This window comes from Salminus brasiliensis, chromosome 10, assembly GCF_030463535.1.
Source record: "Salminus brasiliensis chromosome 10, fSalBra1.hap2, whole genome shotgun sequence".
In the NCBI taxonomy this organism is placed as follows: domain Eukaryota; kingdom Metazoa; phylum Chordata; class Actinopteri; order Characiformes; family Bryconidae; genus Salminus; species Salminus brasiliensis.
The window spans coordinates 35067237-35091143 of record NC_132887.1 but is presented as its reverse complement, the minus strand read 5'-3'; the positions used below and the strand labels follow the sequence as shown (position 1 = coordinate 35091143).

Here is a 23907-nt window from a genome sequence, read left to right as displayed (position 1 = left end):
TTGCTAATTAAGTGATGGAAAGGGTTGCTGAATGAGGAAGTTCAGGTATTAAATTTTGTCAAATACAATCCGCAGACTTGAGCAGATTTAAGAACTTGTGGTACTCTGCTGGGGAATGTGTGGAGAACAAAAAAAACAGCTGGAGCCACTATTGAAGGTGTGTGTGGACCCCAGATGGCCACTGAATAGATGTAAAATCAGTGTTAAACTGCCAACTGTAATTTAATTAAATCAACGTTCATGTTGATTCATTTCCCTTCTGCACCCTGAATTAATACTGAAACAGAAATTTTAACACAGTATTTTTTTATTTAATGTTAACACTATTTTTGTAAACCTTTAAAAATCCTGTTATTGCTAATCCTATTAAATCAGCCCTGCTTTATGTACAACAAGGGTCATTTTTTGAAAGTAGAATAGAGAAAAATAGTAAAAAAAGAGACTTGTTGTCAAATGTAGAAATGTTATTTAAATAGATTTTTATATGTTAAAAAAAAGTTAAAGTGCTTGGTTCAAACATTTTTTAAAAGCATATTCCCATAATATTTTTGTTTCCTAGTTAAACTTGGTGTTGCGAGTGATCTTTAAACTTGCAGGATTTATACAAGGATGAATTTGCCATTATTCCCATTATGTGCAAGTGTTGAGAAAGTGTTTGGAATGACAGTCAGTATATATACACTGGCTTTAACACACAAGCTGATCATACACTACATTTCAAAGATCAGCAAACCTTAACACAAATACTTAAATGTTGATATACAAATTTTTATACACTTAAATTCACTATTAATATATATTTATGTGTGTTCATTTCAATTTTATGTTGAAGTAAACGAAGTAAAAATAAGAATTTAAGAAGTACCTTGATAAATATAAGAAGTAAAACGTATGTGTGATTTAGTGATTAAGTAAACGTGTTAAATTTGGTTTTAAATGTTAAAAAGTTCTAAATTTTGATAAAAGACTCGCTTATTTCAAAATAATACTTAAGAATTGTAAGAAAACATAACTTTGACAAAGAAAATAAAACATTTTTTAAATGATTCACACCCATGCAAAATCAACATTATTAGAATTGTTTGCATTTAAAATAGCTGTTACTTGACAATGGAGTTTTACTTTTACAGCCAACATACTTAGAAGCTTGTCCAGCTTGGTGCACTAAGTTGTTCAGATAAAAAAATAAGGAAAAAATGGTAGTGTTTATATAAATGAGCAAGTAAGTGGAGTGTAAAATGAACAGAATGAGATCAATAATTCAATACATTACGAAATCCCCAATGTTTAATATATGAACCCTGTCTGGCCTACAGGCGCGATTTAGCACTGTGCCGTAACACATTATCCTCTTACTTTCTCTCTATATAAAGCATTGCTCTATATAAACCACTGCTCGGCCACAAGCTGATGAATTCAATTTCCTTTGCCGTCTTGTTTTGCAGGGAGTGGGTATTGTAATGCATTGATCTACCTAGTCCTCTACCTGCTATACTTGGGTGTTTTTCCTATGGTTCTATCAGCTTCCCAGCTCAAGTGAAATTGAACAAGCAATAGCTTTTCACTCTCTGGGGAAACATAGATATATAGCTACTGTGCTGAATTGCCATGGCTTGTTGGGTTACATTTTTCACTCTGAATGCTGTTTTGTCTTTATTAGCTAATCTCGCTACAGTTGGCTTCATGTGCTTTAGATGCTGGTGCGTTTAATAATTCATTCTCCAGCACCACTGCCCGAGATGAAACCCAACATATGCTGTCATCAGACAAAATCAATCACCATTCCGTTTTTGCAACTATTTGGATATTTTTGTATAAAGTAGATCAACGAACTTTCGGCTCAGAGAGGCTCACAGGACTGGTATTTATACCTTTGGTACAAATGTAACACTAACAAAAGAGAGAACTTGTGCAAAGTGCTGTGCACAGTAACTTCATCATCGCATCATTTTATCACATTTGCATTAGATGCAATATTAAAAAATACAGTTCCTGTTTTTCATTCACATGAGTGCCTGAAGTGGCCCCGAGTTTGAGATCTCACTTTAATAACGTGCATATTACTAATGCTAATGTCCATTTCGGAACATTTGGAAGCCTACTGAGGTTCTCCAATCAATCCTAATTTTGTAATTTTAAACAAAAGTACAAAAGGAATGAATGAATTTTTCATTACATTTTATTATAAGAGAGTTTAAAGAGTTTAATAAAGGCTAAAGTAAACATAAGGGAGCGAGACTGAATCTCTAAACCACTAAACTGCCTTCATAAATAAAACATTAAAAATGCAAAAGCAAAGCTGCCAACAATGTCTTCATGAGCTAAACTGCATACTCATGAGGGCTTTTGTTGTTTATGCTAAAGAACTGCTTATACCACTTGTAGCATAGTAGATTACCCAGCCAACATGCTCATGTGGGCCTCACATGGGTGGAACGTGGGCCCCGTAGGGCTTTCCAAATGAGCCCCTTTGTTAAAGCCCACCTTAATCTAACACGGGTCCCACCTAGGCCCACATGGAATGTGCCACCTAGATGGAATCCATGCTTAACTCTTCCTGGTCCCATCATTTACCCTGTTGGGCATCCAATATGTGGAGCCTACATGGAACCTGAGGACAGAATGTTATGGTTTCTCAATGTGTGTCAGACCCCAGATTGACACCTGGTGATTGTTATCTTAGGCATACACAAGGACAGTCCATGACCATAAGTGTAGAAGCAAGGGTCAAAAAAAGCACTAGTAGAAAAGAGCAATAAAGTCGTGGACGTTTGGAACGCAAAGCAGTTACATTTACATCCTGATCTCACAGGTCTGTACAGCACTTTTCCTACTTTTTACTTTGCACACCGCACTCTAAATAACAAGCTCTCCCTTTGTATTGTGTCTCATTCGCTTGTGCAGCATGAGTCAACCTATGCCTATTCAAAAATTCTGCAATACTGCTAATTATACTGTGCAACACCTGTCCTCTCTAGCTGGATTTGACAACAAGTAGCATTAGCTCGATAACTAGCTTAACTGTTAGTTATCTGACATGTGCTGGGGGGTATTTCACAAATTAGAATTTCTCACTTAGCCAGAAAAGCTCATTATAACCAGGAATACAGCATATCTGAATATAAAGCAGTGGGAGGAAAGCCATAATCCATTATAATTTGAATTCGAATTCTGGAAAAAAATAAATAAATAAAAATCAGTCTTACTGAAGCATCAGGGAGCGTCAGGGAATGTTATTCCTGGTGCTTTATTAGGATTTTTTGTCTCTGTGAATTTACAAGCATCACATTTCTATAGGCATCTACTCACAGACTGAAGTATATAAACTTTAGCCTATGAAACGGCAGACTTTCTAATGAAAAATAGCCTGAGATCGCTGGTTTCCGGTAGAACACCTTTAGAACTCATTCGAAAACTAGAATCTAGAGTCTAGAGTCTAGAATCAGACACATAACCTGGTAAGCCATTATGGTCAAAATCCAATCTGCATCAAGAGCCCACCATCCCTCAAAATCCACAGAAGACAAGCGTCCAGACTTTTTTTTGTCCTGCACCAAAGTGGTGGAACGAGCTTCCCCTGGGTGCCCGAACGGCAGAGTCCAACACTCGCTGTCTTCAAACGCAGACTGAAGACCCTCCTCTTACAAGAATACTTGGACGAATAGCAGAGTACAGCAGAGCAGAGCAGAGTGGTCTCCTTATTGACTTGTGTTTAGTAGTGTCTAAATTTAGAGGTATCTTTAAACTATTAGTCTATTTTAACTAGCTGAGGTTTTTCTTGGGTAAATAGCAAAGCACTTTTGTAAGTTGCTCTGGATAAGAGCATCTGCTAAATGCCTTAAATGTAAATTAGGGTCCTTTACCCATACCTACATTGTGATATTAATGTTTTAGGAAAACATCATATCATTACTGACCATTAAATTGCATTTCAAAACCGCTAGGAACCTCTAAGAGGATCACCAATGGTTTATGGCCAGCAGGGAGGCTGGGCAAGTCCAGATGGAGTTCCCCTCTATAGGAGACTCCATGACACTTTTTAATCCATGTGGTGTCTTCATGTTAGTGGTCACCAACCAACCAACCAATCTCCTGCAAGTTTTACCTCCAACCCAAATCCAAGGGTCGGAGGCTACAGGAAAGTCGACCTCATGCAATTAGGAGGTTTATTTCCTCAGGTTATTTTATTCTGGACAATAGCTAGAACTCAAACTCCCTCCATATGTGATGCTGTTTATTGTAAATAGGGCCCTGAGTCTATAACGTAGTCCAGAATATCAGAACAATGATGGCCTATTTCAGACGTTAATGGAGCAGCAGCTCCTCATCTTGAGCACGTTTTGCATTTTACATTCTCTTCTTTTACATTTTTCTCTGGGTATTATCCTGCCTTTTACATTTTGTTTCTCAGTGTAAAATCACTTCTCTCGTTCATCCATCACTCCTGTTTGCCTAAACTCACTTCCCTGATCCCACTCTCTCCCTTCTTTCTCCCTCCCTCTCTTTTTGTAGCCTGCGAGCTAATGAACCAGGGCATCCTGGCATTGGTGTCGTCTACTGGCTGTGCAGCTGCTAACGCTCTGCAGTCGCTGACAGATGCCATGCACATCCCGCACCTGTTTATCCAACGGAACGGAGACGGCACGCCCCGGGCGGAATGTCAGCTCAACCCCAGCCCCGACGGAGAGAGGTATACGCTAGCTGCCCGGCCACCGGTGCGGCTCAACGACGTCATGCTGACGCTAGTCTCGGAACTGCGCTGGCACAAATTCATCATGTTCTACGACAGCGAGTACGGTGAGTGTCCAGCCGAAGCCAGTATTGAATACGTGCCACCATATATGGACACATCAAGTCAATCACGTGGATCGGAATAACACAGCGGCTTTATAAAAGGGGCTATAGCATTTACATTTTCCGTGCATTTCTTTAGATACTGTGTGTAAATTATTTTAAAAGGTACGGTTCACTCCACAGGGTATATCCTGTCCATTAACTTCAAGAGACCATTTTGATTGGATCACTTGCGATGCCACAACAAGGACATTTAGTATTTTAAGCACTTCATAAGTGTTGAAAACATCTTTACAGTGCAGTTGAATTGATTTATTTCATATTTATTATTTAGTATATATTTTTAATAAGTATGTCACTTTGATTGGGGTGAAGAATGCATAATTATGGTTTTACAACCCTGTTATCTTGCATCAGTATGGAACACGCAGCTGTCTAGACGTTTTACATTCTGAAAGCACCATCTACCTACCCAGAGAGCACGGCCAATTGTGCTCTCTCAAACTCTGGCTGATGCAGACAAAGCGACATGGCTCAGGATTCGAACTCGCCACCCCCATGCCATAGTGGTAGTGCATTGAGCCACCCGGACCCTCGCTGAGTCATATATTTTTAAGATGCATTTTTATCTTTTCTATTCTTTTCTAATTTTTGTTAGACTTTCATACTTTAAATACTGATAAGACTTTAAACTATACATTTCCTGCTTACACCCATGCTTCCATGTGGAAGGGGACAATATCCACATCCACAGTCAGATATTCCCTTGACCTAATAAATTGCCAAAAGTCATTAAGATCCTTTGGCAAAGATTCATTTAATGTCTCCTAATAGAGATGGTCCTTCAGTCTGAGGTTAAAAAAAAAAAACTGCAAAGAACAGAAAAGAGTCTTGATGCTTGTCCTCCAAGTATATTGGAGAATAGTGGATCAGACACAGGCTGGCTTGTGACCTCTAGGTGCGAGATGCAGGTCCATTTTGGTGTACGTGGGCCAGCATCAGAGCTTTAATTCTGATTCATGCAGCGAAAAGTTAGTAAAGGGACGAAGTGCTTGCTTGGTCGGCTTATGATTGAAATGGAGCGAAACTGTTCGAGGCATTGTTTTTGTAGAAGCTGTGGGTGGAACAGGCGATATCAACCTTGTGCTTGATGGGAATAAAGCATCCGCAAAGCTTTACATGGGATTAAGGACACTCAATTGATACAAACCGAGGAGAAATTCTAGCAAAGTACATGTAGATAATGGCTATTCATAGGGTCTACTTTGTGCCCACAAGACCAAAATTAAACTAATTAAACAGCGAAACAGAGAAACGGGTTCCTTGGGGCTTTACGTTTTCTACACCAGTGCTTCAGCATTTATTGTAATTGTCCTCCAGTGAGGCCAGCTTTACCCTGTAAAGCATGCGGACACTGATTAAACCGTAGCTTGACCTCCGCTTTCTTTTATTCCTGCCTGTCTCGCTGATTACCCCAATCCAGCATTCTTACATTTCATCATCCTCTCTTAAAAATCCCTAATTCCCCAAATGAGGAGCGTCAGAGCACAGCGGTGTCCTTCCTTCTGAGCTGGTATTTGCTGATTGATGGCAGCTTACTGTGCTAACATGCAGCCATTACCAAATCACACACCTGGAATGAAGGGACTCACAGCAACAATGGGGGTCTTTCGATCAACTCAGTCGATGCAGAACTCCACTTTGATTGGCTCAGTGTGGATCTATAGCTGCTGAACAGGGCTCCGCATCTCTTTAAACGGCTCTGCTTTTGTGAATGTGCGCTCAAGCTGTAACTGCTATCGGATTTGGGCTTTCAAGGGAGAGGGCTGTGGATTCAGACAACAGGATAGCTTTCTTTCCAAGGGGCTAGCATCTGATGTAAAGCTTCCGAGGATTAACTATGCTATGGCACCTGTTTTGTAGCAGCGCATTTTGTAGCAATTACGATTGGGGTTGCTTGACACTGCCTCTGTGTATTCCCTGTGCTCTTGGATGACGGTTTCAGAAGTCTCTCTCTTTCAGAAGTCTCTCTTTCAGATAGATAGCCTGATATAAATGGGCTAATGGGGTTAAGTCCCCAAACTCACTCTCTATTTAAAAGGGCATCAAAATACAGGTTTCATTTTGGGCATCTATGCCGTTTTTGGGCACCCACATTCAATCATTGAGTGGAAGCTGATTTTTCTGGACCTGAGAACAGTAGTGCCACATAAAGGTTGTATGACAACTATAAACTGCTAAATGCCTTAAATGTTAATGTATAAACTGTCTGAGATAGAGCTGATTTATAATAGATAGAGCTCCAGAATCTGTGAGGCAAAGTTGGTCTAAAATAATCTTGTTTAAATTGAGAGACAGATGCCATTTAATTGTAAATATCTTATTACATGGTGGCATTAAATGCTGATTTTTTATATTCCTCATAAAAGCCCAGTGAGTTTAGCTTTTGTCAACTAAACTATATTCATTTTATTGTACAAATTTATGATGACAAGCTTTGGTGACAAATGTGTGCCCTTAATCAGCAGTACTACTGCTAACCCAGCCAGGAGACTGCAGTATCATCTTTAATTTTGTAATTTTACTGTTTACAGTTAAAACTAAAACACCCCACTGCCACAAACCACAGCAGTTATCTTACTTTTATGTACTAAGACTAAGAGTGTGCAGAACTAAAGTAGTGAGTGTAGTGAGTATACAATTGTCTGGTATCAACGCTTTGGAGTTGTTACTGTTTATGGTAGCCACGTTAGCAAATTGCCGCCAAGCACAGCTTCACGCAAATGTTACAAGTCTCTGAGGACTGAAAAATGGCTCCAGTGAAGTTGCCAAAACCTTGAAATTTTGAAAATGTCTGTTAAAGGAAACATTTTAGGAAAATTCTATTCATTTGCAAAGAACATCCTGAGAACATTCAGAAAACTGGAGCTATAAACCTCAAAAAGCACTCAAAGAAAATGCCCCTAACGTAGAAACGTTAAGAAAACGATGATACAATGATAAATCATTGCACATTTCTGAAAACGTTTCAGGGAACGTTCTCGAGTTAACAAAACCATTAGATTCCCTTTGAGGGAACATTTTAATGCAGCATTCCCACAGTCAACATGGAAGGTTATGGGAATGTTCTGAGAACGTAGTCCCACCCATCACCTCACTGCTGCCAACTACAGCAGTTGTACCCATGACTGGGTGTTCATCACTATGCTTTTATTGTTTTAAAATGGGCATTTCGAGTCATATACACATAGAAAACTGTGTCACGCCTGTTTTACAAAATGACACAAACTGTTTAAAAAGCCTGTATTTATTCAGTTTTAAATAAAAAACTAATATAATAAAAATATAAAAATATATAATGCTATGTTAGGCTAGAACCATGCTAAAAGTTCAGCGACATTTGGCGCGTATAACATGGAGATTTGAAGCTTATTACAGTTTATAATATAGGTAAGATATATTTTACTTTGTATTTTATATTACTTAATATTTCACTTTGTAGACAGCCACCACTGTCTACCTTTAGCTTCACTTTGTGGCCATTTTATCAGAAACACTGACCATATAGATGCACTTTGTAGGTTTATGATTACTGTACCTCAATATTAAATAGAAATAGGCCATCCAAAGAGAAGGGAACACAACAAACTTGCCTGTATGATCATTAAGAAGTTTCACCAGGGTCTCCCAGCAAACAGCATCCGCAATCCCATCTTTCTGTCCATGGACATATTGATAGCATCCCTAAATCTCTTACTGTAAAGCGTTTTTAAAAAAAACAACAACTTTTATTTGAATGAAAACCGGTTGGTTTATCTTCAGATTGCTTAGACGTGCAAAGAGGGACAGCTGGAATAATTTGCCATGCTTGTACTCCAGAGAGTTTCAGATTTCACTTTGCTCTGTGGTGTGTTGATTTAGTAGAAGCTGTTTTTTAATGAGCAGATTTGTACCCATCTTATGGAGCACAGGCATGCTCTGCCCTTAATTAAACCAATCTGAGAAGTACTTAGGCTATTCATAATAACACATATAGAGAGTGTAAGAGTGCTAGTTTTTCCGCCCTATTAAACCTATATAGGCAGTTTTCCTATACCCTGAGCTTAGACTAGGACTGTCCTCATTGGCAGTTTGCAATTTAGTCCAAGACCAGCTTTAAACCATGCATGCTAAACTAGTTGATATAGTGAATAGCCAACGAGGACATGCAGTGTCATTAATGCAAAGCACCAAAAACTATTTGAGTACTATTTGAGAACCATGAGCGCCATGAATGAGTGGGTGAGCGTTTGAAAAAAGGTGCAGCTGAAGCCTACTTGCTAACCATTAAAAATCAGGATTTTTTAAATCCTGGAAGTGGTGTGGAAAAAAATACTTTTAAAAGGAGCATTTTACATTTACATGAAAATTCTGAAGCTCTCACTGCTATCTGTCAGAACACCTCTCTTGAGGTAAAACCAGCCGATGCCTTGGCGGCTAGCTGCCTGACCTCCAACAAGCCGATCACGCCATATCCATGAGATAACAGAGTTGATGATTGCAAACCTGTAACTTCAGTCAGGTAGTTGACTGAAGTCACAATCCATGCCCCAATAGTGAACCCTCTTCCAAAGCTACTTAGATCTTTTTTTATTACCATCATAATGCAAAATCTAGGTCAATCTGCTTAGCATTTTTCTGCTGTAGTAACAGAGAATGCAGTACATCTATCTGGAGACATCTGCACTTGTTATGTTTCTCCACTCATTTATTCAGGGTTTATTCATATATTTGTTTACATCCTCTACTGTGAAATTATTTTTTAAAGAGATCAAACCATTTCATTGAACTCCTTGACTTTTCAAGCTAGGCTAATCAACTTTGATACCTTTTTGATAACTTTTGACACATTCACCTAAGCACCGGACCCCATACTTAAAACATTTGTCTAACAGGGTTATCCTTTTTTTCTTTTATTCTTCCAGCCTACCGTAGACATACATTGATTTTGATGAGCTTGGATTTTCAAGCTAGAGTCATCAAACTTGGTGCAAAGATCCAACTGCTGACCCAAAGCAAATCACTGCACTTCATTCCTATAGTGCTTGTTTAGCTAATCCTGCTGGCCTTCCTTTCATCTCTCCATCCTCCCACAGGAAGCCATTGATTTTGATTCTCATTGCATTTACAAGCTAGAAACCACCTAATCTGATGGACATGTTCAGCTGCATTGCACGCTTACATATCAATTGCCTGTCCAACCGTTGTTTCTTTTTCATTTCCATCCCTCCATTTTTCCTAAGAGCCCTTTATAAAGAACTCTTTATATGTCAATTTGAAGCCAGATTCAGCAAACTTGATAGAACAATTCAACGGCCTGAAGTACAGGTCTGTGTACTAAATCTAATATCTTCATCCCACCATTATCTCTGAGCAATAAATAGATTTTTTTCTAGTCTTTGAATCCTAACTAGGAAGATTCAGCTTTTAAGGTTGAAATCCTTCTAGCTTGACGACTCTTCTTAGTTTCCAATGTCTTAAAAAAATTCTAGAAATGGAAACTGTACCTCATTTACCTTGGAATAGCTGAATGAGGAGAGTTTGGTAAATGGAAGTCATGTATTGTGAACCTCAAATGCTGTTGTATCTTCATTAAAAAGAAAATCCAGGATAAAAAAAGTTACATAACAGTCGTGACTCATTTATTTACACCCTAAAAAGTCTTACAACTAACCAACAAGCCTTTCAAGGCTGTACACAACTGTTACTTATAGTGAATATGGAGGTAAGGCTAGAAAAGCTGAAGCAAGGCTGATTGGAGATGTCAGAAGTGCTAACCAGAGGAAGCTGTGAAAACAAGTGGGTGCTAGGCTAAAAGCTAATGCTGCATCGACCGGAGAAGTCTTTTGTTACAGTTCTGGGCTAGGGTATGCTAGACTAGGCTCCTAAAGCCTGTTGCGATGACATAAATCAGCCAATAAAAGCAAAGCTTATCATTTTCTTCCCCATACAAGGCCTATGTAAAAGGAAAATGAGCATGTTTCATTCTGAGGCAAAAATAACGGGGTTGTAAATAGGCGTGTAGAACCAAATCTGAGTGATTTTCATCCCAACAAAAGTCCCACACTTACTATTTATACATCAAAAGAACAAGTGGAAATACTCATGCATTTTTGGCACCTTTAATGAGCTTTGGAAAGGCAAGTTGTAATTTGTTCTTTCTAGCTTTGAAAGATTCCATTTAAAGTACGATGTCATTAAAATATTCCAATGTAGGGGTCAGTTTCTGTAAACTCCTCTGAGAGCAGCTGTTTAGTAAGAAAGCTCTAATCAGGAATGGATAAAGCTCAGTCACAGTACCAACCCGAGTAAGATCCCAGCATCTTTAGCAGATTTCATTCCTCCAGCGTTTCATTCACCCTGAAGACTTGTGTCAGCAAGCGGAGACAGTAGCACAGGCTGAGCTAGTGTTAGAATACTAATAGCCCAATGTCCAGAAGCTAAGAGGAAGCTGAAACTGTACCATGACATAGATTTGAATACATTTTCCACGGGCGTTAAAAATATACCAGCGTAAATTCATGAATCTAATCTGGAAACACAGTCATGTGAAAAAACAAGCCATAGGACACACCATTAAAACATTTGTCTTAAACATATGGACGTTTAACCTTCATGCTAACAATATTAAGAGATGGAGGTAATATAACTAAAAACATACAACTGAAGTAAAGTCTTTTAAACAGAGAGGCAGTTTCCTGTGTGTGAAAAGTTAGGACACCCTGACAATTATTACTATTATAAATGCCTGAAATCAGAATCAGGTGCTGCACATCAGCTGCAGATGATCAGATACATGGTTAGAGAGGGTTCAGACATTTCATTTGGTTTGCTCTTGATTGTTGAAGCGAGTGGAGAAGAAGATCATGGTGAGATTCAAAGAGCTCTCTGAGGCCTTCAGAAAGAAGGCTGTAGATGCAGAGGAGTCCAGGAGGGATTTAAAAAGGTCTCAGAACAATTAGAAATCAAGGCCTAGCAGGATCAGCCCAGGATCAGACTGTAAGGAAGTCTCCAACAATCCTAAAATGTCATCATGGGAACTAGAGGTAGATCATGCCACAGATGATGTTAAAGTACAGCTTCTGCCATCGGAAAGAGACTGCACGAGTTTGATTTTCATGGCATGTGAATAATGCATTTTCTATATGAGTTACAACAAAGTACTATTCTTGAAATGGTCAAATTAATCTGACATGGAAAAGCCCATTTCCTACATTCCTCAGGGGCTTGGTTGCCCCTGACCCTGTCACTGGTTCATCAGTTGTCTCTCATTGAGCTACTTTTAGTCTGTACTGACTACTGCATACAGGGACCCCACCCCCCACAATACCTGCAGTTCTGGAGATACTCTGACCAGCCATTATAATTTGGCCAACTAGCCAAATCTCTACTGCCAAAGTGTCTCAGATTCTTCGTACCCATTTTTTTCTGCTTGCAACAGAGCAACTTGAAGTACTGACTGTTCACTTCCTTATATGTAGGTCCCACCTTTTGATAGGTACCGGAGTCTCCAGATTATTAGTCCAGTACACTTCAGTTGGCAGTGATTTTAATGTCTTGGCCATTGTAATGAGAGTCTATGTTCTTCGCTTCACTTGTCAGTGTTTTCTAATCCAAACCTTAACCTTAATCCAAAACCTAATCCTGACTCTCATCTTGACCCTTATCCTTTTTTTGTCCTTTCTTTGAAGGCATGAGAAAGGAGGGTGCCCATGCTTTCCCAAAACTGGTTGGCAGTGTTTTGGGTGCAGTGCGTACACATTGCAGAGTCTGTAAATGTCATTTTAAACATTGTATGTGGTGTAATGTTCTCTAAGGATGACTTCATACTGAATGAGTTGTAGGTTAGTACTGCTGGGTGTAGCCCAGTCCAGAAATCTGACCCTAATCCTAAGGTAGGACTGATACAGGATAAAACAATGAATTTGAAACTAGTTGTTTTTCATCATTTGTATCTTTCCATCCCCTTCATAACATTGCTTGTCTCAACTTTCATGACGCAGAGGTACAGGTCTATGTATTCAATACTTCATTACTTCTTAGCTGGCTTCCCCTTGAAACCTCTGAACAAAGTGTAAAAGACACAAAACTGCTTACTCCCACCAGGAAATCCTCTCTGGCTGCCAAAACCAGCCTGTATCCACTTCATGGACCTCATTACCTCTCCAAACGTTTAGTCTTATGCACACCAGCTGCTGTAGCTCACATAGATAATCTGATACAGGTCTTCTTACCATCTCTTTTACTTCATTCTTTACAGTCGGAGCTCCCCCAAACTCTGGGTTTTATGCCCTCCACATCTCAACATCTTGCACAAGTCTTTTCTGTTTTCTCAAAACTTTTCCACCTACTCTGTTGTATTGCTCATATTTTTTGGCTCCTATGGACTGGGAGGTAAATATTTTATGAGCTCTGTATACTCCAGGCTTTTTCATTTAGAAATGTTGCTTTGTTTTTATTTAATACATTTATGGGACAGTTTTAACCAAATTTTCATTGCAGTGACATCAGTAATGTCCACTCTTCAAATTAAGTTCCTATTGACACCACAGCATATATTAAATGCAAACTCAGTCCTGGTCAATTCAGAATGTCTGCTGTTTTTCATTAGCAAACTTTTTTAAGTACAGCACAAAGGAAAATTTCATTAGCATTTCTGCTGTGTTTATTTATTAATAAAGCACTGTGTCGCTGAACGAATAATCCAGTAATTGTTGTGGAAATGACATCAGCAACATATCAATGCAGTAACAGCAGTGAAGCGTCTGAATACACTGAGGTAAAAAGCTGGAAGGTGTTCTGTTGATGCATTAATGACATTAAGTAGATTTACTGTTGCATCAAGCAGACTTAATATTTTACTTCCATTAAGCAAAACCTAATTCAGCCCTACCCAAATCCTAACCTTAACCTCAACCCAACACCTAATCCTGACACTGTGGTCCTAATCCTAACCTTAATCCAAAACCTAATCCTGACACCCTGGTCCTAATCCAAAACTTAACCTCAACCCAAAACCTAATCCTGACAGCGTAGTCCTAATCCTAACCTTAATCCAAAACCTAATCCTTACACCCTGGTCCTAATCCAAAACTTAACCTCAACCCAAAACCTTAACTTTAATCCAAAACTTAATCCTGACACCCTGGTCCTAATCCAAACCTTAACTTTAATCCAAAACTTAATCCTGACACCCTGGTCCGAATCCTAACCTTAACCTTAATCCAAAACCTAATCCTGACACCATGGTCCTAATCATAACGTTAACCCTAATCCAAAACCCAATCCTGAAACCCTGGTCCTAATCCTAACCTTAACCTCAAGCCAAAACCTTATCCTGACACCCTGGTCCTAATCCTAACCTTTACCTTAATCCAAAACCTAATCCTATCTCATCTTGACCCTAATCCTTTTTTTTGCCCTTTCTTTTGAGGCATGAGAAAGGAGGGTGTCAATGCCTTCCCAGAACTGGTCGACAGTGTTTTGGGTGCAGTGCACCCGTACACATTGCAGAGTCTGTAAATGTCAATTTAAACATCTGTATGTGGTGTAAGTCAAGTCAAGTCAAGTGGGTTTTTATTGTCATTTCAACTACATACAGAGTGCACAGTGAAACGAAGCAACGTTCCTCCAGGACCATGGTGCAACATAGACGCGGTGCATACAGAACACAAGTGCAACACAATACAAGTGCTGACAGACAACACAACACAGTACAGACAGAATAATAAATAGTTGGCGGTAGTATACAAATTATGCAGTGTGTAATAATAAATATTGAGTCCAATGAGGTAGTAAGGTTATTAGTGCAAATGCTTTGTGCAGAAATGCTTCCCATTCTATCAGGGGTAACTTGGTTGGAGAGAGAGAGAGAGAGAGAGAGAGAGAGAGAGTGAGTGCATGTAGCAGAAAAAAAACATCAGTTCAGTCTCTGGAGATGAGAAGTCTGATGGCTTGGGGGAAGAAGCTATTGCAGAGGCTGGTCGTGTTGGACCGGATGCTGCAGTACCAGGAGGGAGAACAGGCTGTGTGAAGGGTGGGTGGAGTCATCCACAATGCTGGTTGCTTTGCGGATGTAGCGGGCAGTGTAAATGTAAATGTACTCTAAGGATGACTTCATACTGAATGAGTTATAGATTAGTACTGCTGGGTGTAGCCCAGTCCAGAAATCTGACCCTAATCCTAATCCTAACCCAAAACCCAATCATATAACCATCACCCTAACCCTAATCCTAACTGTAAACCTCAACCCAAAATCTTTTTTTGACTCCCATTTTCATTCATGGTTCATGGTATTCTTTCTGTTGGTCTGAGATGTATTTTTAATCCCTGGCTTGCTTTTAGACCTGATCTCTTAATTTATCTTAATGTGACCTGTAGAAAATGTTGGGCAATCCCTTAGTAGCTAGTGGTGTACATTGACAACCTAGTGTACATTCTGACTAGTCCATCATGTTAACCCCTATACTGTATACATCACATTCACACTTTTGAAAAAAAAAAAACCTGTATCTCCAAAACTGCAACTTTACAGGAGAAGAAAATAACTTTCTTACCTTTCAATGAAAGTCAGTGGAAACCTATTTCATCTCAAAAAGCTGTGCTGTTATTACAAATATTGGCGCGGTTGGAGTGCTTCTCAACCAATCAGGTTGTGAGGTCAGAACTACCTGTTATATAATGTTAAATATGCATCAGCATTTTTTTTTTATTCTGAATGAGTCAGCTGTCACCGAGTCAGCCTTAATCTTAAAGCAAAGCTCTAAGTTCTATTATTTTCTTTGAAGAAAACCTTCCCATTCTCTTCACTGTTGAGCAGTCTTGAAGTGACACAGTTAACCCTGCAGTCACTCTCGCCGGTGTAGACAGAAGTAATGATAGGGCTCTTGTTATAATTTCCTACTTTTGTGTAAAAGAATGATGACCTATCCTTAATTGGCTCTATAAGAGAAAGAGAGAGAGAGAATCCGGTCTGTTCTTGGTCTATGAACTAATGGGTCCGTGGGGTTGAAGTGAGAGCCACTAAAAGGCAGATCTGTCTGGGAATGCGCAGATTCTGGAGCGCTGCCAGATGGAACCAATCAGTAGCCGGTCACCCAAAGCACTGTGTGTTTAATGCAAGATAATTATTCCATCTAACACTAACTAACCAAACCCCAGAGGATCACTACACCAGCCGGCACAGCATGATCAACGCATACTCCTACTGCGGCCTTTGACATCTTTGAATCCGAAAGGGAAAAGCGGATCAAAAGGGGCATTCGATTTTTTTATTTTTCCGTAATTAAAGACGACCCGAGAAGATGGTTCTCTTCTAGTCTTGTTTTGCTTCTCTTTGTCCAGCTCAGGGCCTTTGGTAGGCTTTTTAGAAGGTCGTAGTGGACTGTAGCATCTTGATTCCCCTGTAAATCAATCACCTCGACCTATACAATTCTATAGTCTTCCGACGATGAAAGATGATGAAAGAAGACGGAGCGATCAATCTTGTGCCATTGTGTTCCTCGGCCTCGGTGTGTACATGGCATTACACATCAAAAGACCTTGGTGTGTTTATTCCTCCTCTCCTCTGAAAGGCATTTCACAAAAAGTGCAGCACTTGTTCAAGGCTACCATGACATTTAGGCCTACATTGATAACCAAGAATATTGCTCAACTTAAAGCTTGTCAATTATGTCTGCTCTAACGGTACAGTCTTGTGTTATTTTGGCCAAGGGTGCCTAAACTTTTGTGGATTTCTTTGACTTGAGAAGTGGCAAATAGTATTTGTAGAGTCCCCAATGCACACCTGCTTTGTCGCCGGTGTGGCCAGTGGAATAGTTTGACCATCCAAAGCATTGCACATGCTCATACTATTCTCATAAGGTACCAGACCCTGTTTGTCAAATAGTCCCAGTTTGACCCACTTGTTCATAACTCCCCCTAGCTCTAGCAATACTCCCGACACGAGCAGGTTAAGGAAACATGTCTCCTCTCATACATGCAAATACATACAGACACTGCCTCTTCTGCAACTGCTGGGCAGCTGACACACTCAGAGCAAGTTGCCAGGTCCCCAGCTCCTTAGCTGCACTAGCTAACAGATGCCTGTGCTGGCCAACAACGCTTAAGAGCGCAATCTACTCACCTGCAGAGAGCATGTACAATAGTGCTCTCTCAGACTCCGGCCTCTGATGGCAAAGTGGCATGGCTTGGGATTCAAACACGCGACCCCCATTTAGCTACTTTACGTTGCACCCATTCCTGACACAGATGTGCAAATGCACTATGCTTTACATAGTACTGCCTTTACATAGTACTGCCAATATAACAGGACTTAGATTAACATGAACTATTGGCACCATGTCTAATGTCTGGCGTGGGCTAGAGAGGTATATCTGCGTTATCTGTGGAGCAGTGGAACTGTGTTCTCTAGAATGATAGTTGGTGCTCCATCCAATACTTTTGGGATGAGGTGGGAAGGTGATCATCTAATATCCTGATAGCTGAATGCATAATCCAGTGGAAAATCTTCCAGTAGAAACAGTAGAGACAGTTACTCCAACAAAAGGCAAGGGAAGATGGCTGCTGAAGTAAAAAACAGAACTCATTCTTTGGTCACAATCAACAAAGTTAGATGTAGAAAACAACAGGAACTGCATTTATGAAAAGAACAGCCTGCCAACTGTTAAGCATGGGGGTGGATGTGTCATGTTCCTATGATTAGTATTCGCTTAAAATATTGTGTTTAATGTTGGCCTGATAACGACACACACTGATACTGTTATACCAGTTCTGTGTTCTGCGATGTAAATTTAGAGGCATTAAACTCTTCAGATATTTGTGTCACCACTGTGAACTATTCCTACAGAGAATTCCTACAGGTGTAAGATAATGAAAAAATGGGAAATTGTTGAAAGGTAGTTTTGCCAGTTTATTGGATCAAGACAAAAATCATGCTAAATATAAGAAATATAAAAAATAAATATAAAAAGTAAAAGAAAATAAAGGAAATTAAAGATGAATTAAAGAGTCCATGACCCCAGTAAATACTAAGTATGTTCTCCCCTTTACTCTCTCTCCCAACTCCTCCCGACTATAGACGTATCTCTCAAAGTCTCAATAAAACCTTCCTTCAGCCCGAACTGCCTCATTTTTCTCCCCTATGTTGGAATTTACTCTAGCATATCTGAAATGGCCCAATCAGCATTCGCCACCACACACTCAGCTTTCATCCCCTATATAGAAACATAGAACAAACATTGTTAAAAAAAAAAAAAAATAATAATAATAATAATATGAGATGAAAGGTGTGAAATAGTATGTTTAATTGTGCTGTGTGACATGGATAATGTATATATGTGTGTGATCTATCATCTAATCTGTCTATCTATGTTCTACTACTAGGTACATTATGATCCATGCATATATATGAACTTTAATAACACTCTTTTTAATGATTATATTTTCTGATTCTGTGATGACATTAAAAAACAAAGTTGGCTGGGCAAGATCCCCAGATCTCTTACACAAGTGTCTCCAGAAGGACCTTCTTTTTGTATGGTATCTATTTAATTATGCATTTAGAAACATCAATCCAACAGTTGAACTCCTCTTTAGCATTTCTGTTTCAGAATGCACAAAGCCCAGGAACATAATGACTTGTGATTCTCTATATGTGCTCCTTCTTATTTAAGAAATTGAAGGGCTTAATCTCACTTATTAGGCTACACTCTATTAACGCCTTGCGAGTGAACAACTTCAAATGGGTTTGCTCTTATTGTTGAAGCATAGGGGATCAAACGCATATCGGTTGTACATCCGTTTGACCCTTTCATGGCACAGCAGGAGGAAGAATAGGCTAAAGACGTGAATTATTCTCTTTCATGCCGGTTATTCTGCTGAGACTTACAGGCTTTCGTTTATTCACTCTGCTCTCACCCAGTGGAGCAGGCTTGTTTGTGTTTGTTTGGAGAAAAAAAGATGCCTTTAGATATATAATTAGGCTATTAAACAAATCCAATTTCTGTCCCAAGGGACGTCTTTCAACTGTTTTCTTTTTTCCCCACTCCGCTCTTCGTTAGTAATTCATATATTGCAGTGTTTGCCTCTTCCAGGGACTTGCTTTGTCCTTTTAAATTTGCAGTTGTGATGGTTAGATCAAAGCGGAATAGCTAAGGTCACAGATCGGACGATGTCAACAGTGAGGACTAGGCTTGAGATGGCAATCAAAAGGTTTGCCACTTCACTGCATGTGCATTTTTAACAATAGGATAGAAGCCATCCACAGCCTACACCCAGAAACACACAGCCATTATCAGAGCATTTGGCAAGTCTAAGCGACGGTGACGAGAGGCGTATTGGTTTCAGATACCAAAGGACACCTTCAGAGGTCCACACCTTGTAGAGTCCATGCCTCGACAGGCCACACCTGTTTTAAAAGCACGAGGGATGGTGCACAGCATTTTGATGTTATGGCTTGTCATTATATAGTCAGTGTCAAATACATCATCGCTGTCATGCAGTAATGTGGAAACGTTTACAGGAGAAGACATTTACCTTCCTAACCTTTGATGAAAATCAATATTAAAAGTTATATAGACTACATTATGAAAGTCTGGCACAATCTGAATAACAACTGTCAGATTCTAATTATGTAAAAAAAAGTGAAAAACATCAGAAATTTAGATAGCCGATTACCCAACCCACTCATTAGTACTCTCCCCCTAAGATTTTTGATGCTGCCCACTCTGGGATGGTGAAGACTGACACATGCCTCTTCCAACACATGCACCATCAGCCACCGCCAAACTGCGATTCCGCCAAAAGCCATTCATCGTCTACATGGCCAGCTTATAAAATTAAAAAACAAATCAGCAAGAAAAATAATATTGTCCCTCCCTTAGACCAGCCATCTAATCTTTTTCAAAGCTCTTGAAGGCAGAGGTGGAGCTAAAGGGGCGGTAAGAAAGATTCTACAAATGTGACATGACAAATGCTCTATGTTGGTTACATGAGTTCCATGGCATCCCCTGGCCCTGTCGTCTAGCCATTACAATCCGGCTCTTCTCAGAGTGGCTCAGATCTTCCAGCTTGACTGTTTCGAGAACCTAAAAAATGGACTGTTCACTTGCTGCCTAATATGTGGGTCCCATCCCCCTGATAGGTACCACTGTAACCAGGTCATCAGTGCAGTGCACTTCAGTTGGCAGTGCTTGTAATGTCATGGCTGTTGTGTAGATTCCTACACTGACCTAGGGATTTTACGTCCAGTTTGTTTTGATTATGTGTTCAATTACTTATGTTCTTGTCCTTCAACCATTTCAACTGTGTTGCTTTGGCCTTGTGCTTGGGATCACTGTCCTGTTGAAAGACTCCATAAGAGTCCATAGGTTGTCTTGTAGTATCTCCTGCTTGGGAAAACCACATGATGCTACCACCTCCATGGTGATCTACACTGGTTTACACTGTTCTAAACTAGTCTATGTTGGTCTAGTTTGTCTAAACTAGTCTATGTTTGTCTGTTGGTGGACAGAAGACTGGCCATTGAGATGTAGAGGCGGAGATTGGTTTTGAGTTTAGATTAAATGACTTAAATTCTTGTTGTTCAACTGCAGTAAGGGCCCATTCAGCAAGAGAACATTTAGAGTAATGTGTTTTTATAAGCACAAATATTAGTGCCCCTACTCTAAATTAACCTAAAAGACATTTTCATCAATGTTTCAGTTGGGCTACTCTGTTTGTTTTCGCAAGTGGGCTTTTTTGGCCTGTGAGTATGTGTGTGTGTGGTGGTGGGGGGATTCGTTTAAACACTAATTATTTAGTGACTAGATTATGGAGTACAAAGGAAGAAGGAGGATGCAGAAAATGAAAAATAATACAACCACCAACAGAGTAGAGGGACCGTGGAAGGCAGTCTAATTATTCCCTGTGAATTTTGGGTTAATTTGTTTTGGGAGCACAACAAAGATTTGTTTTCTTTGATTCGTCGAGCGTTTTGATGGTTTCTTGTAAAGTCAAGGCTCAGAAACACAGCAGTTGAGTCGGCTTGCATAAAGCCACACATGCATACACATGTTTTTAGCTTGTTTTTCAAGTGAAAGCTGTTGCTGTATGAATGGCGTGAGCCTTTGGAGTGGAGTGATTTTTACTGCAAACCAATATGGTCTTAAATATGGTTAAAAGGTTCAAATGAGTGGGTGTGGGGTCACAAGTTCGAATCCCAAGCCATGACGCTTTGCCATCAGCACAATTGGCCGTGCTCTCTCCGGGTGGGCAGATGGCACTCTTTCCACTGATCACTATTGAAGCAATGTTGGCAGGCACATGTATCTGTTAGCTGGGGTGCTAGAGCTAGGGACTTGCCGCTTTCCTCAGAGCGTGTCGGCTGTCTCTTTTCGAAGAGGTGGTGGCTGGCTTTGCCTTTATAGGAGGAGACCTTGTTAGGTCCTTACCTTCCTAGTGTCGGGAGCCTTGCTACAGCTAGAGAGAGATATATGAACAGGTGGCTTAGTCGGCAGTACCAAGTTGGGAGAAAAGGGGAGGAAATTCGCTAAACAAATTTATTGAAGATTAATTGTTTTGTGGTGTTTGTTCCTCCAGGCACATCTTCTCCAGGTTGTTCAGGTGCTTGTGGACTTCAAAGTTCAAATAATGCCACAGATTCTCAATTAGATTGAGATCAAGACTGACTTGGCCATTGCAGAACATTCAGCTTTTTGTTGTTCAAGCAGTCCTGTGTGGCTTTGGCCTTGTGCTTGGGGTAACTATTCTGCTAAAACAGTTTGGCCCAGTCCCAATACTCGCCCTAAGTCCTAAACCACTTCTAAAAGTACACTTTTATGAAGTTGTTGAAGGGCGGGAATATTTAAGGCTTAAAGCAGTATTGGGACACACTTCACCTTGTCCCTTTACCTGTGTACGACCACACGGCTACTTAAACTCCCCAATACTGCAGTTGCCACAACGCTGGAAAGGGGGTGCTAAAAGGGGGTGCTGGTGAAAATGGGACAAGGGTGCAAGTGTGAGTAATGGGACAGGGCAGATGTCTTGCATATTTGCATAATTGCATATTTTGCACCATTCATCTACTCTTTAAGATAATGCTCAGCTGAGGAAAAGCATCCCCACACCATGATGCTAACACCACCATGCTTAACTGAAGAATGGGCGTTCCAACTACCCTCCCATACAGGCCAAATGTGAGCAGGCCTCTTGATGCAGCTTCACTCCAGCCTCAGCCACTGAACTGTGTAGCTCTTAAAGTCATTGTCAGTCTCTCTGTGGCTTCCATCACAAGTCCTCTACATGCTCAGTCACTGAGTTTTGTGGATTGCGCTTGTGTGGACAGTGCTGTGGTGGTATAGTGAAGCTTCCATTTTCTCTCAACAAGTCCAGCAGTGCACACTGGGATCAATTTTGAGACACTACATTACACTACACTACATTATCACAATGGTACTTGTATCAATGGGTTTTGATGTCCTAAAGAAGTGAAAGTTCTTAACTCACCAGTAGAAACTCACCAGTAGAAATCAGTTGTAAGCCAGTTGTGACCTTGTCAGACTGATATCTTTCATCTGGCTAAACCTCCACATCTTCCACAGGGTTGAATATTTGCACAATCAGCATTTTTTCCATTAATATTATCTTCACCAAAAGATTCCAGCACAAAACCTCTATCACTTCAAATAATATGACATACTTTACAGTGCATTCCTCCGGGGTGATGAAAATCTCAGCGTGTTAACAGCCATTGTCACGAAGCAAAGAAAATTCATGTACTTTACAAGAAAGAACTAACACGGAGTTCATGGTAGAAGGTTATCTCTGGCAGCGCTGAAACAGGAAAACTGGTAAAAGCCAGACCCAGACAGAAGTCTGAAAGGCCTCCTTTGTCCTTTAAGCCTCATTTGTCTTCCCTTCAAGGACTGATATCCAGTCCTTCTGCCCGTTTTGAGTGGGTGACCATCTTATCATCCACGCAAGGAGCTTCGCCACTGCACTTCATAAAGCCTCGACGCACCATTAAGCCATCAAATGCCGACACTGGCTTTCTGGACGGCCCCTGATGTGGGGCCTGGGATGGGCGGACAGCAGAAATGAACAGTTCTTATCTCTCAGACTGCTCTTTAATTGTCCTTCCCACCTGTCTTACACTTCCACCACACTACATCATGCCTCAGAGGCCAGACTGTGGAAAGAAATAAGGAACCAGCTTCGGTTACATAGTTTTGAAATGATGAGTACTAGTTGTGCTAGACTTTTAAATATATACACTGCTCAAAAAAATAAAAGGAACACTTAAACAAGACAATATTACTCCAAGTAAATCAAACTTCTGTGAAATCAGACTGTCCACTAAGGAAGCAACACTGAATGACAATCAATTTCACATGCTGTTGTGCAAGTGGAATAGACAACAGGTGGAAATTATTGGCAATTAGCAAGACACACTCAATAAAGGAGTGGTTCTGCAGGTGGGGACCACAGACCACTTCTCAGTACCTATGCTTTCTGGCTGATGTTTTGATCACTTTTGAATGTTGGTGTTGCTTTCACACTCGTGGTAGCATGAGACGGACCCACACAAGTGGCTCAAGTAGTACAGCTCATCCAGGATGGCACATCAATGCGAGCTGTGGCAAGAAGGTTTGCTGTGTCTGTCAGTACAGCAGGAGACGTGGAGGAGGCCGTAGGAGGGCAACAACCCAGCAGCAGGACCGCTACCTCCGCCTTTGTGCAAGGAGGAACCAAAGGAGCACTGCCTGGTCTGGGAGGAGAACCCTCAGGAGACCATCCGCCACCTCATCAGCATACCCAGGCGTTGTAGGGAGGTCATACAGGCCGGTGGAGGCCACACACAATTCTGAGCCTAATTTTGACTTGTTTTAAGGACATTACATCAAAGTTGGATCAGCCTGTAGTGTGTTTTTCCACTTTAATTTTGTGCCCATTATTTTTTTGAGCAGTATATACATATGTATATGTTTAGTGAAAGGCTGCATTGTTAGCTTAGATATAGGACAATCATTGGGTTATTTGCCATCTCAAAACAAAAAAGGGGGGCAAATATTAGTGCCAGGCCTAAGAAAAGCC

General features: G+C 40.3%; 1 protein-coding gene across 2 annotated transcripts in view; it reads left to right on the top strand.

Annotated features, from left to right (window-relative positions):
• The window catches only part of grid1a (glutamate receptor, ionotropic, delta 1a), a 503065-nt gene that overhangs the window by 325097 nt on the left and 154061 nt on the right, over positions 1-23907 (top strand). For both annotated transcript variants that reach the window (XM_072689929.1, XM_072689930.1), the window contains exon 3: positions 4513-4797. In XM_072689929.1, coding sequence (XP_072546030.1) covers positions 4513-4797 — 285 coding nt within the window. The remainder of the gene's footprint in view (positions 1-4512; positions 4798-23907) is intronic.